At 41.9% G+C, this 14993-nt stretch overlaps 1 protein-coding gene across 2 annotated transcripts in view; it reads left to right on the top strand.

Moving 5' to 3' along the window:
• foxp2 (forkhead box P2) overlaps positions 1-13517 on the top strand; it is a 101786-nt gene extending 88269 nt beyond the window's left edge. For both annotated transcript variants that reach the window (XM_080051057.1, XM_080051058.1), the window contains 7 exons: positions 2437-2647; positions 3518-3621; positions 3903-4004; positions 6516-6637; positions 7127-7196; positions 8540-8853; positions 13190-13517. In XM_080051057.1, coding sequence (XP_079907183.1) covers positions 2437-2647; positions 3518-3621; positions 3903-4004; positions 6516-6637; positions 7127-7196; positions 8540-8853; positions 13190-13334 — 1068 coding nt within the window. In that variant the 3' untranslated portion in view covers positions 13335-13517. The remainder of the gene's footprint in view (positions 1-2436; positions 2648-3517; positions 3622-3902; positions 4005-6515; positions 6638-7126; positions 7197-8539; positions 8854-13189) is intronic.
• The last annotated feature ends 1476 nt before the right edge of the window (positions 13518-14993 follow it).

Below are 14993 nucleotides of genomic sequence, written 5' to 3'. Positions count from 1 at the left end.
GGTGACAAAAGTGCCTCTCTCCCTCCCCTCTCTACTCCTCCATCCGTTTGCCTGTATGTAATCAATTCGATTTAGCAAAAAAAGTGGGATTGCATGCCTGCAAACATGTCACGCTTGTCGCCGTGTCTCGTACAGGTGAAGAGGCGGGCGAAAAAAAAGAGATGGGGAAAATTATGTTTTAACATTTTAAATACACACGCCTACACCCGCGCACACACTCGACGGCATTTTTCTTTTTTGAATTAAGTTTGCATATTTTGAGCCGTGTTTTCCGCCACATGGTGTTTGAGTGTTAATCGAATTCCCTTTCAGAGGAAGATGCAGTGGGTATTTCACAGTTCAGGCTCTTTGTAAGATACTTGACACACAAACACACACACACACACACTCTGTCATGACCTAAAACAACTATGAATTAAATGTCGATATGCACATTACAAACTTCTAATCGTTTTTTTTAGTGGTGGTATGTGTGGTTTGTATGTCTAAACAAGAACCTGTAGTTATCAGAAAAAACCTGTTTGGGGTTTAACTATAATATTTGAGTTAAACCATCTATATAAGCAATCTATTGTTAACCTACTGAAATAAATATATAATGTAGATGCATATACTTTAATGTCCCACCCCTCAACGCTCATCCATACTCCCTGTGCTCAGCAGAGGCCTGTATATGCAACCAGCCCTTGTCCCATCGCATCACTGTAGCACCTCATTACAGCTAAGTGGGCCTATAATTATCATCTGACAAACCCCCACTAGATACTAGATCCACCGGAGTCTCTCAAACTTGACATTTTCATCCTATTTATCAACACATGCCACAAATGACCGCTGATCTACCTTCTCCTCGGCTTCGTTCCTCCATCTCCCAGTGCCCCCCCCCCTCATTCCCTCATCCCCTCATTCCCTCATTCCCTTCTATCTTTCAAGTCGGTTTTAATTCAAACTCTAGCGAACGGATGCATTCCACTTGTGGACTCACAATTAAGGCAATTTGGTTTGAATACGTAACGATGTCATTACCATTCCAACTAAATTAGCGCGCGGGACTAAAAGGTCAGTTATGCATTTTCCAGTCAGTTAGAGCCTCTCACATGAGATTTGGGAAGCAAACTAGAAAGTGGTGGAGAGAGAGAGAGAGAGAGAGAGAGAGAGAGAGAGAGAGAAGGGAAAAAAAGCTGGACGATTAGCGAGTACAGTTGGCACTGCTGCCAGAGGTTACTAACACTCCCTGGTCCCTAATGTTGGAGGAGTGGAGGGAGGGACAAAGACAGTGTGTATGACAGTGTTTCTGGAGTCGACATAACTGTCCGTACAAGTTAGCATTGCTAACTTTGCTACTCAAAGTTCTGTCATCAAAAGTGTTCATCCATACATTCAATTAGGCTACAATATTCAACTCTTCCTACCAAGTGCCAACAGCATAATACTCACTTTGCTTGTACAGCAATTCAGTTTGCATTGTTAACTGTCTCTGCTCTGTCCTAACTAGGTCGCTACATTCTTAAACCTCTCTAATATGAAACAGGACATAGGTTTCTATAGTAACTACAGTGTTGCTTTAGGGTTAGCTATATAGTTATATTTACTTATATGAACTCTTTCAAACTACATAGTTGTGGGGACCTAGCCCAGAAGTTCTTCTTGATCGCGGAAATGCTTGAATGTGGCAGTAGAGAATGATTTAAAAAATGTCGACCAAATGACAAAAACGGATTCAGTTAGGCCAATACAATGCAGTGAAAGAAAAAGTACGGAATGAATCTTAAATGGGAAATAAAGCGGGTTTTTTAACGTGTTTACGGTCTCTAACGTCACAATCCACTCTACAGTTCTGCTTGTGATAGCCGTTTCTTTTTTGTCTGAGATAGTTTGGAGTTGCTGCCAATATCTTATCACAGAAGCCACACTCCTGTCACTAATAGTAACCTCAGTACATCATTTCACACCAAAGTGGAACAGAATGGCAGTCGTAGGGTTTTGCTTCCGGAACAGAGTCGGATTCGCCCCAATGTCGAGCCATTCACACCTACAGCAAACAAGTTTTCTTTAGCAGCTCATCATCCCTTCCATGGGAAAAGCTTGTGGGTGGTTGTATAGTGGAGGAGACGGAAGAAGGAGGGAGGGAGGGAGGGAGTGATAAATAGAGAGATAAAGAGGAGATGGGGCCCGGGATAACACGGAGGCTGATCGTCGGATAATCTTGAACAGCGTGCTCTAATTAGAATTCTTATGATACAATTTGGCGCTTGTAATTAGTGGAGAGATGGGTTGGCTCCTCTCCACGAAGGGCTTGTTAGTGGAAAACACAGCTGTGTTAGAGAGGAGGAGAGCAGACACTCGGCACTGTCAGAGAAAGCAGAAAATAATGCCTTTCCTCTCTCTCTCTCTCTCTCTCCCTCCCTCCCTCTCCCTGCTTTCTTTCAACCCCAGCTCAACTTGGTCTCCAGCGTCACCATGTCCAAGAACTTGCCGTCAGTATCGCCCCCCAACTTACCTCAGACGCCCACCACGCCCACAGCGCCCATCACACCAATGGCCGCCATGCCCCAGGTGCCCTCAATACTGGGAGGAGCCAACGTACCCAGCATGGGAGCCATGCGCAGACGCCACTCGGACAAATACGCCATGCCCCTCTCGTCAGGTAGGTCCAACTACACAGCTCTGCATGACACACACACATACACACACATACATGCACATGCACACACTCACACACTGATAATTATGTCACTAATTTGACTCAAATACATAAAACAAACACATTTTGTTTTCCTTTTAAACATAAATTCAATTTAAATTGAATGATGTCATAATGTTGAAATTACATGTGAGACCTCAAATGTTAGCATTACACTAGTACTCAACCCATAATGGTGTTCTTGTACTCTTTTTTTAAACACTTGCAGACATGCTTGTGCACACTCACACTCTCTCTTACACACAGTGCACACATCTAGACTGAAACGAACACACACACACACACACAGAGGCTTGTTGGTCTTAGCAATGTGAGACGTCTGGTGGGTTTATAAAAGCTAGCCTGTGTTTAATCACTCTATATGTAAATAGACAAGAACTTCCTCTATGCATAAATATTACATGAATGTTAATTAAGTTCAAATAATGGTGAGGAGAAAAAAATACAATATTTATTACATTAAGACATTCCATGTATTAAAGCTTTGCATTTTAAACAGTATGTCTTTGATGTTTATATTTACTCACTCTGTGTTTAGTGTGAAGACACATAAATTATTCAACCTCACCCTAACTAACTACACGGATCCCATTTTATGGATTTATTAGTGTTTAAGATCTCTCACGAGAGAGATTAATTAAAAATGCATTTTGTTAGACATGGAAAATGCTGATTTGATGTGCCCCCACCCACCCCACCCTCTTTTTCTCCCCCCCCCACTATCTCCCCATTCTCTATCCCCTCCATTTAATTTGTTGAAACCTTGTGTAAATGCAATACCTAAAGGAATTAAAATTTAACCAATTATTTCAGGTGGTGACACAGTATTTATTTTTCCAGAGATCGCCCCAAACTACGAGTTTTATAAGAACGCAGATGTCAGACCGCCATTTACTTATGCAACCCTCATAAGACAGGTGAGTGGGAAATAAATTAACTTTGCCTGATTAGATTAAAATTAATTGCTGCATGAATCATGGCTGCTGTGTGTGTGTGTGTGTGTGTGTGTGTGTGTGTGTGTGTGTGTGTGTGTGTGTGTGTGTGTGTGTGTGTGTGTGTGTGTGTGTGTGTGTGTGTGTGTGTGTGTGTGTGTGTGTGTGTGTGTGTGTGTGTGTGTGTGTGTGTGTGTGTGTGCCTGCGTGTCTGTCAGTTACACTGTCTCGTTAGTAAACCATTATTTGATGTCATCTCATTCCAGGCTATCATGGACTCTGCCGACATGCAGTTAACGCTTAATGAAATCTACAGCTGGTTCACACGCACGTTCGCCTACTTCAGACGCAACGCCGCAACTTGGAAGGTAACCTTGATGAGCCCCAATGCAACCTCCCCACAACAGCATTGTGACCTTTCCCCCTTATCTTACAGTAAAGATAACACAAAAAAAGTCTATATGTATTCAGCCCTTTGTGACTTTAAACACCTCTCCCTTTTCTACACTAAAGCCCATTCTTTTTTCTATTATATTTATTTTTTCCCTCTATTTTGCCTTTTCTGTTTTGGGGGCGAATGACAGCCGAAAATAATTATTCTGCCTCAGATATCGTTTTCTAATTTGCCGCAATTAATAGCGGAGGCTTGGAGAGCAGAGGAGAGGAGAAGGGGCTCCGACGCACTAATTATACAGCAGCCACTCCATCATCAGCACCTTTTGTTAAGAGAGACACCCCACCTCCTACTCCCGCAAAACCACCTTCCCTCGCATATCATTGGTTAATTAGGAAGAAAAATGGCTGTTTGCCTGTTAACCAGCTCTCGGCGGCAGTGAAGGAGGGTAGGCCTAAGATGCATGCACACGGAAGCTCACACTCACATGTAAACCGTGTCTAAGGGTTATGGGTGTGTTCACGTTGAACTAAAGCCGGGAGGCAAAGTGAGAATTGGCCTGTCATGGAGGGAGCACTCTTTTATTTACCCCACACAAAAGAGCCCATTTGTATATCTGTCCCCGACAACTTTATTGTCCTGTCCGCCTTCGACAAAGATGGTAAAAAACGGTCGTTGGCTGCAGCACATGTTTGAACCAGAAGTGTGTCTGCCTGCTGATAAAGAAAAAGAGTCTTCACTGTTATCCCGTGGCCCCCTCGCGCGTCATCCGTTAGCCGCCTTTAGCCTTTTGTGGCTAAAGGGGAAAACTGTCATCAGCATGCAAGACATGGGCGCAGTCAGCACTAGATTTAGCCCAAGTGAATTAATTTGGATTTGGGATGCAAATGAGCACATGGGCGTGTGATCACCAATTCAAAAGGAATCGGTGCCCTTTTACCAGTGTGTTAGGTTACAGCATGAGCCATGTTGTGCTGTGAGATAACCTTGTGATATGTTCTCAAAGGTTTTTTTTTTGCGGAGCTGTTATTACATTTGCAGCACAAATAAAAAATCTCAACCACATGCATACGTTTTATTAAATTGGCTTTTTTTTTTCTTTTTTTTTTTCTTCATTCCCTGGGAAAAAAGTCCCTTTGTTCCTCCTGATACAATAGCAATGATATCACAGCGACATTCTAAATACCGCCGTGTCTCCCACCACCACCGCGCAATAATAACCCAGGTGATCTATTTACATCCACACAGCTCCTACAATTCCCTTTGTAAGTATTAGCGGGATGATCAGCAATGGGCTTGTCATTTGATTAATGGAGAGAATTTGCTTTAAAAAAGAGAGAGAAAGAATGAAATGAAAGGTAGTTTAATATCTCAGCTTGGTCTCATCAGCTCCGAAGAGGGATCTATCCCCCCCCCCCCCACCCCACTATCCTTTCTCTCTCGTTCACTCTCACCCAGAAGCTTATTAGTTCTAACTATATAGCATGCATAATAAAACTGCTCATTTGCTCATTAATATTAAAATTATCATATTCAGAGCCATGGGCATTAAGATCAATCAAATCCTGGGATTTTCAGGTCAGATGCGAGATCTGCTTATGAGTTTTTTTTTTCTTTCTTTTCTTTCTTTTTTTTCTGAATCCCTTTTTTCTCGGAAGAAAGAGCAGTGGCAGATGATAAATATGAGAGGCAGGGATATTAAAGCCAAGGTTATTATTTGTAGATGTCTGATGCATGTTTTAATTATGGCCATACGCTCATATTAATATAAGAGGCTTTTTTATTTACCATAAGTTTTCCTTTATTTATAATGAATGAGAACACCTTGCTGGCATACAGTCTGAATAATAAACCCTGTTTTAATTTAAACACAGCTTTTCACAGAATTATTATTTTTTAATGTTAAATAGAGATAATTATGTCACGTAAGCATTTATTCAACACCAGATGTCGAATATTTGGACATATATAAATGTCAAATACAGTTCACCTTAATCCTCCTTATTCATGCTCACACACTCTCTCTCAAACACACACACTGACACAAGGGCCAGCTGAGTGTCTTTTTTTTTCTTCTTTTCTTGCAATACTGTCATCTTTAAAGCGATGTGTCCATTAAGAGAAATGCTTTTTTTCTGGTGCGGTAAAGGGTTACTGACATCACCATTATCAAGGCCCGGCATTACCACTTCTGTCACCACCATAAGCCATTCGCTATGCTGATTACCTCCTTTTAGCCTACTTACTCTGATTGATATGTACTGTGTGCAGGACTTGTAAGAGCAATTCGCTCTCACTCAATTTTTACTAATTAAATCAATGGCGCGTGAATGTTAAGAATTTTCTACAAATGCAAGATGGAAAAAAAAAAATCACTCTCCAAGCTTTTTTCTTTATGGTTAATGAATGAATACGATTGGTTTAAATTATTTTTCTTACCTCATATATCTGACCTGTGTGTGTGTGTGTGTATTGTCTCTTGCAGAATGCCGTTCGTCACAACCTCAGCCTGCACAAGTGCTTTGTGCGCGTGGAAAACGTGAAGGGCGCGGTGTGGACAGTGGACGAGATGGAATACCAGAAACGCAGGTCGCAGAAGATCACAGGGTAAAGCATATACTGTCACCTCTCCTCCTTTTTTAGATCTACATCTGAGGGTCAATGACTTCCAGAGGATTTCACTGACATATCAGACAGGCCCACATTCTGTATTCTTCTTTGAACACCCCCCACCTCACGCTGTTTCTCTTTGTCTGTCCATATCCCTATCTCTTTATCATATGTTCTTTAGTTCTTCATATTTAATATGTGTCTTAAAACTGCTCTATGCAAGATTTTCAATTTTAAAAAGTTGATATATTTTTGATCTTATTTTTCATTGGAAATGTATTACTTGCGACTAAAATGAAAACAAAAACACACTTCACTTTGGATAACTATTCGACTTATTATTTAGACATGGCAGAGCAGTCAACAAAGAGATCACAAATTCCTTTTACATTGTGATGTTGTACAGCTCTAAATTGATAACATGTCCATGGCAAGTTACAGTGTGAACTAATTCCTTTTTTTCGTTTCCTTTTGATGTATCCACAGAAGCCCGTCACTTGTCAAGAACCTGCCCTCCAGTCTGGGCTATGGGAGTGCACTAAACGCCAGCTTACAGGTAGGAAACCATGAAAGCACTCTGAGATACTGGCTTCCTGTGTGTTTGACTGACAGGCAGGACCACCACCGGACTGCTTGACCAATTGAGTAACTGAATAAGTGTGGTCTCTGCGAACAATGGGGCACATTAGTACCCACACTCATAATAGCTTTAAGTTGGGTTTTTTCTGACTAAGTTTTCTGGCTCTTTCTTTAATTTGTGTGTTTCTGTATCTCCTTCTTTCACACCTTTCTTTCTTTCTTTCTTTCTTTCTCTCTCTCTCTCTCTCTCTCTCTCTCTCTCTCTCTCTCTCTCTCTCTCTCTCCGGCACACACACTCAGAAGGCCACCCTGTGGTCAAATCAGGAAGCAGCTCTCCCCTCCCTCTCCACCACTCCTTTCTCCCTTCTTTCGGCTGTGGCAAGCCACCCCTAGATTGATAGCGGGATGTGCAAATGCAAGGGCATGTGCATTAATATTTATCCAAGCTGTCATAAATGATTTGGCTTCATAGTGTACACCGGCGAGGTGCTCGTGGCAAAAACTTTCAAAATTGAATCACTGGTATATAACTTTAATGCAGCAGCAGGCGAAAGTGTCAGGAGGTTTTTATTATTTTGAGGTAAAGTTTTTTGGGGGGGACTTTTTTTTCTCTTTCTTTTTAATAGCCACACCACCACACCAAGGGCATGTGAATGGCAGCCGCGGGAAGGTGGTTGTCAGCAAGGTGTCACAGGGGGAAAAATAGCCTGCAACAGAATAGAATAGAAAAGAAACGAAAAGCACAAGACAAGTGTGTTTTAATAATTACTATGTTAAATCTGATCATTCTCTCACCTGCCAGCCTTTCCCCTCTTGTGTCTTGTCCTCTTTTGTGCTTCCCCTGTCTCCCTCCATACGCCTCACCTGCCTCCTACTCTTTGCACTATTCAACCCTTTTTCTACCTGATCGTATGCTCATATCCTTCCTCCATATTCCCTCAACTTCTCTGTAATGCTCATCCCTCGACTTAAACGGGACAAACTCATTTTCAATTTCATCCTTCAAAAATCGCCATCTCAACCATTTTCAGAGACAAATGGTAGTTCCCCATTGATTTGTAAGGTTTTTCTCTTGATAGTCATCCATGTACATGCACAGTTCTCATGTTACACTTGTTGATTGCTGAATGTCTTTTCATTTCCAATTTTTCGTTTGGTATTGTATGTCATTTTAAATTGATTTGTAAATAAGAACTTGTTTTATAATGACTTGCCTGTATAAATAAAGGTGAAATAAATGTTTTTTTTAAATGTCTACCCGTTGTTATCTGAAAAAAGCGTCTTTCAAACTCTTAACCCTCCATATTTCCTCTCTTCCAGGCGGCCCTGGCTGAGACCTCCATGCCTTTGCTGGGCAGCGGGCTCATGAACAGCTCTATGGGAGGCTGCCACGGGCTCCTTGGTGGAGACCCGTCCTGCCTGATGGGTGGCAGTCCTCCCGGGATGTTGGGCGGTAGTCCCCATGGCCTGATGGGTGGCAGCCCTCCCAGCATGTTTAGCGGCAGTCCTCCCAGCATGCTTAGCGGCAGTCCCCCCAACCTGATGCAGTCTCACCACGAAGACTTCAACGGCTCACTGGACCACCTGGACACCAACGGACATGGCAGCCCCGGATACTCCCCACCAGTACACATGTGAGTTCTGACTATGTGACTACAGTGCAGTTTCATGAAATTATTTTAAAATCAGGGAAAAAATAAGTCTACTTTGATTTTATTATCCGAGTTGTCCTCATTGCATTTAAGTGATTTTTTGTCAAACACAATTTGTGGCTCCATGGTAACATAAAATCTGATTTTCTTTTTAACTAATTGGATTCTATAAAAAGGACATTTAAAAATGTGCGAATATTTTATTTTGTCAACGAAAATGTACCTTGATAATGCAGCTAAATGGCATTAAACCTGTCCAGCTGTCGTAACTGCCCCTTAACCCAAACTTCAGACCGCAAAGCCACAACACCCACGTGTTCCACTGACACCCATAGTGAAGTGAACTCATTATCCTACAACCTAACCTACAGCCCCCTGTCCTGCTCACTCAATGCAGTATTTGAGAGATAATTGTCTCACACACAGTCGCACACCTCACATTTTTATGAGCACCTATCCAAGAATGCAAAGACATGTCCCCCCCCCCACACACACACACTTACACTGAATCCACTGGCTGTCCTTATGCCCTTTTGTTAGTTTAATTGCCTGAGATTTAACCCTCAGTAACCAGCGTGTTCTTCAGTTCTCCATGACCCCGAGGGCAAAGTTTAAATTTCCAGCATGTATTGTATCATAAGCTTCTCTTCTGTCTCTGCCATGGTAATTTCAATGGCACTGTGCTTCTACCTGAGGTGAGCCTTTTGGATAACAGTTAAGTTGTAGTTCTATAAATAGGCTCCTCCTCTACACATCCGTCTTTAATTACACCAGTATCTGCATTATAGGGGTTTAGCAGCTATATTTTATGCAAGACAGTTCCTTTTAATATTAATAAGTGTAGCATTAATTACTGTAAAAAAATGTTTTTTCCCCCATTTCTGTTTTAATGGAGCTAAGTGAGAAAAGAGAGTGTTTTTAAAAATTGATGCGTGAGTGTGTGCGAGTTTCAGGAATGTCTTTACTGGTGACGTCTCAAGGGCCTGCGTGAGCCACACACACTGTCGCATACAGGGAAACACACACACACACACAAAGGACACATCCTGAGACAAACACACAAATAAGACATAAACGCTTCTCACCCCCTGTCCATCAAAGCTTATGCATAACCACTTCTGTAATGGATAAAGGATGCACTCAAGGCTCTCCATGCCCCTCTCTCTCTCTCTGAGTGTGTCCGTGAGCACAGAATGTTGTTTGGTTAGCTCTACCTGACGGCCATACATTAATCTATTAGGACGTGTTTACCCCCCCTCTGAAACGGGGTGTTAAGTGGAGCAAATCTAATCCCAGTGTTCCCACTTCCCCCAGGTCATTTAACTTTTAGTAACCGGACAGAACTGACTCTCTCTCTCTGGCCATTCCGCCTTGACACCCAACATGAGATGCATTCATCCATCCATCCCTTCTTCCATTTTTTTACACAGCCGCGACAACCTCCAAATGGAAAAAATATGTTTTTCGCGACCCGTCTTTACCAGAATGTTGTTTTAAATAATGGAGTGGGCTCGTACTAGCGCTATATACTAAATAGTATGTCACCTTTTGAAGGCCTTTTTACTCTGGAGAGGAGTCCTCAGCACGACCCACATAGCCAATCCAAACAATTAGACAAACCTCTTCTTCCCCTACACCGTCTAAAGGTTAATGCTTTCTGCTTTACCGAAAAAACCCAGTTAGCCCCAGGCCATGCTGTGTGTGTGTGTGTGTGTGTGTGTGTGTGTGTGTGTGTGTGTGTGTGTGTGTGTGTGTGTGTGTGTGTGTGTGTGTGTGTGTGTGTGTGTGTGTGTGTGTGTGTGTGTGTGTGTGTGTGTGTGTGTGTGTGTGTGTGTGTGTGTGTGATACACCCTAAGGGCTACGCCTAAAACCAGGAAAGACCTAAACTCTGCAACTGTAAAATTAGGCTGAGCAAATGATCAACTTCACACATAATGAAAAGGACCATAGTAGAATCTCTATACTTAACCAACTTCTTCATGCACTCTGATTAGAAGAAAAAATAAGAAAATCAGTTTAATACATTTAATTTTTTAAGCTGCTGCTACATGTAAGTGTTTGGTGACCACCCCTCTTTGGTGTTAGTTATTGAATCATTGTGAGATGTTATGAATGCCTTTTGATTTCTCCCCCCCCCAAGCCCTCACCCCTTGCCTCTCGCCCCCCCCCCAACACAACCCCCTCCCCTCAAACCTGCCATTAAAAACCTGGAATAATGACCTTATTTGCATCCGTGCCATACCTCTGCATGATTGCTGGTGCTAATCTCCAATTGATGTGAGGGCTAGCATCTCGAGAGCACACACACTCACACACACATACATACATATCCGCCAAAGCGCCTGCTATTTATTGCGCCGCAAAGTCCAGCGCTTTCCTCCTGAGTGACTCAATAATGGCAGCTAGCCATTAAGTACTAAACGGCTCATCCACATATTTTTTAATAAAGTGTCAGAAAGCTCGGGCCCCGTGAATGTGGCCGTGCATATTTTTGCTTCAAAGCCACACACACACAAACAGCTAATGAGCTGCATATTAGAATAACAGAGGACAGCTTCTGCTTTGTGATACATCTCGCATACAGCCGCTTCAATGGTCCGACGTGATGCATTCAAGTACAGACTGATTTATGTTTTTGTCCGAGTTTAAAGCTTAACAAAATGAGGCATCCATCCTATTCAGACAGGCATAGTGAGGATTTAGTTTGTTTGTTTGTTTGTTTGTTCTATTTTATAATAAAAATGATAGTTTCTGCCAAATACAGGGAATAAAATAAACCTCTACCACACACATAAAATATTATATGTATATTATTTTTTTCTAGGCTCTACAAGGCCATAACATAGGGAGTAAAACCTCTGTAAGCCAAAACCGAAGCAAAAATATTTTCAGTTAACATTGATAAAAATGTAGCCCAGTCTTTGCGTTAAGTAGGCAGTAGCATTTCCAGGTCATAGGAAGCCAATAGTTGGTGTATTTTCTCTGTTTCTGTAACCTCTGGCTGAGGCGTCTTTTCCTCTGTGAATCAGAAAGCAGAATCACAAGATATTCATGGCTCCGCTTGCATCCTGCTACGATGCAGCCCTCCTTCTCTTCATCCCCACCACACCACAATATTCATTTACAGTATTTGGCTCTGAATATTAAAGTCATATCTGTACCTTTTTTCAAATTCTTTCCAAATTCAAAGGGCCTTCCCTCCCTCCCTCCCCCCCTTTCTTCTGATGAAGGCAGCCCAAGAGAGAGGCTATGAGACGAGTCCTAACGTACTACCACTCTCTCTCTCTCTCTCTCCCCAATACTCCCCTCTTCTCTTCAAAGTCTAGGGGGATTTTCTGATGCATCCGATGTGTCAGAAATAATTAGGGTTTTGTCAGATTTATCATCGTGGCACAAACCCCTTCTCCGCGACTAGGGCCCCGGATCATGTTATGCCTTGTTTGTGTGTGACAGCATTATTATTCTTGTTAGTCGGCCAACACTTTTTTTTTCTTTCTATTCCTCCCGCCCACTCCCTCTGTTGTTCTGAAGGCCTAGACGTCCGTATGCTGCTTCCCACTCCGGCTCGCTTATTGACGGCGGGGCTAAAGATATTCATCCATTTAGAGTTAAAAACATGTATCATGGTGTCCGAGCCAACTGCCGGGGCTGAAGTTGATTAATGGCAGAAACCTAGCTTCCGTTTTTTTTTTTCCCCTCTTGAGGAGCGACACGCCACAGCCCCTGCATATTAACGAGTGGCTGCGCTTTCTATTAACTAGATAAAAAAGCCCCTCTACTCCTCTGCCTTTGCTCCAGGGGGCTCAGGGATGAGAAATTCTCCATTATTTATCATGTGGCCTGTTTTTTTTATTCCCTCCCCTGCACCCCCCTTTTCCTCTTTTTCATGTATTTCAACCTGGTGTCATCAGTAAACTTTTAAATGCCAAACATGTCTGGAACATCACAGCTTATCGGCCTTACAGGGGCCATGTTTTTTCATGCAATTTTCATGCGCTTACTCACAGTAGACGTGAGGCATCATGTCGAATTAGCGTCTCGCAAACAACATGCTTGTTACTTTCACCAGATAAGGCATGTAATAGCGTGTTATTTTTTTGATGCAGCAAAATATTTATCTGTTGGCTTTATTCAGTGCACAGTAAAGGGGATTATTCACCAACATTACCTATTTTTTGAACATTTTATAGTGGTAATAATTAGCATTACTATATTTTCTATCCTTTCTGTCAAACAAGTGGTATTGACTGGCTAAAAATTGTCACAAAAACACAGGAAAAAAACTAACCTTTTGTCGCCAATTGTGATTGTGTCACAGGCCAGCCATTCACGTGAAGGAGGAGCCAATTAACATGGACGATGACGACTGTCCGATGTCACTGGTGACGACAGCCAATCACAGTCCGGAGCTGGACGACGACCGGGAGCTGGAGGAAGGGAACCTATCAGAAGACCTGGAGTGACTAGGATACGCTTTTGGCTCCGATAGTTCATATCCCTTCAGCCAGCCGCACTGTTTCTCTCACACAGACCTCTTCTGCAAGACTAGAAAAGAACCACTCCACAGTCCAAGCCACCCACCACCACAGCAGCAGCAGCAGCAGCGGACTCACTCTGTGTCTCTCTCACACCACTGGGACTATTTATTGAGCATGCATCCGGATGGAGACCGGTCCAAAGGAACTCTTTGTTGCAGCCCTTTGGGGATCCCCAAACCTGACAGGCATGAGATGTCTGATTCAAAAAAATAATTCTAAAAAACTCTTTAAGAGATGGCGTGGCCAAATACAGTACAAAGGAGGATGATGGACTCAATGGATAAAGGGGGGAAGAACCTGAAACAAAATGAGCAAATCATGTTCCGTTTGAAATCTTAGCGGCCTCATATTACTGCCAAAAAGGAAGACATTTTATGTTTTGTGAATAATCCCACTCCCCCCCAGTAGTTGTTAATGTCTAGAGACAATTGCTGGTTCAATTCAAAGTTGTTGCTCTGTTATCATTTGCACAGGAGTAGAAATTTGTGTCACTGCCTGTATGTTGCTACTATTATAAAAACCAGTATATTCATTTTAGCTTTTTTCTCTTTTCTTTTCTTTTCTTTTTTACCACCATCGTTAATTTTCAAAATATGATTTTTAGACACCACCAACTGTAAATGCCATTCCCTGAATCACACCAGTTAAACGGAACTGCGGTTACCGAGACTGTTGTTGTTGCAGCTGTCCAGGAAAAAAAGAAAGAAAAAAAAAGTTGGCTTCCAGTCTAATATCTGTTTGTGATTTAAAAGGAAAAAGAAAAGAAAAAAAAAGAAAATAATGGAAATTCAAGTTTCAAGTCAAAAATAATATTTGTGTAAAGCACCATTTAACAAAACAAAATGCATTTCCGCATCATTTTCTTCTTGCTGTTCTCCTTACCTCCTCATTGTAAAGCTTTGTCTACCTGCAAACAGTCACAGGCAACAGCTGAAAAACCAAAGCCAACACTAGCAATGGCCAATAGCTTATAGGCAGAAGCCGCCCAAAACTCCTCTTGGTCCGTCTTCTGCGACTTTAAAACTAGTACAAAGAGAAGCTTTTTTGTTCCGCAAACTACCTTCGAATAACCTCTGGGATTTGTTTTCATTTAGCCCTATACAAAGATGATCACGAGTTAAAAGAGAGAGGGTGTTGATGTGTAATTTGATGACGTCCACTTTGGGAGACTTTCTGCCAGACGTACTGTAGGTAAAAAGATGACGTGATTTTTTTAAATTGCAGACATTTTTTTCACGTGCTGGTGACTTTAACTGGTAGAGAGAGCAGCTAACTGTAAAAGTGGAATTTTGACCAAAACAAAAACATTTGTGTATTCAATGGAAGTGCAGAAAAACATTGTGTTGTTGTGAAGTTTATTTTATTTTTTATTTTAAACTTAGGCATACTTACACATCAGAAGTCATTCCTTTTTTTATGTTTAGGATTTTTTTTCTAACCTGGTGAATATGTAATGTTCTAAGTGGGACTGTCAGAACAATGTCACGTCTTTTATTTCCGTGGCGGTTTTGTTTTTTTCCGAGCTGCGTCGCAAAAAAAAAACGAAACTGAAAACATCGCTAACCAAACATGACAACTATCTAG

The sequence above is a fragment of the Ammodytes marinus genome (genome assembly GCF_949987685.1).
Source record: "Ammodytes marinus genome assembly, chromosome: 22".
Classification (NCBI taxonomy): domain Eukaryota; kingdom Metazoa; phylum Chordata; class Actinopteri; order Uranoscopiformes; family Ammodytidae; genus Ammodytes; species Ammodytes marinus.
This window is presented reverse-complemented; position numbering and strand designations above follow the sequence as displayed.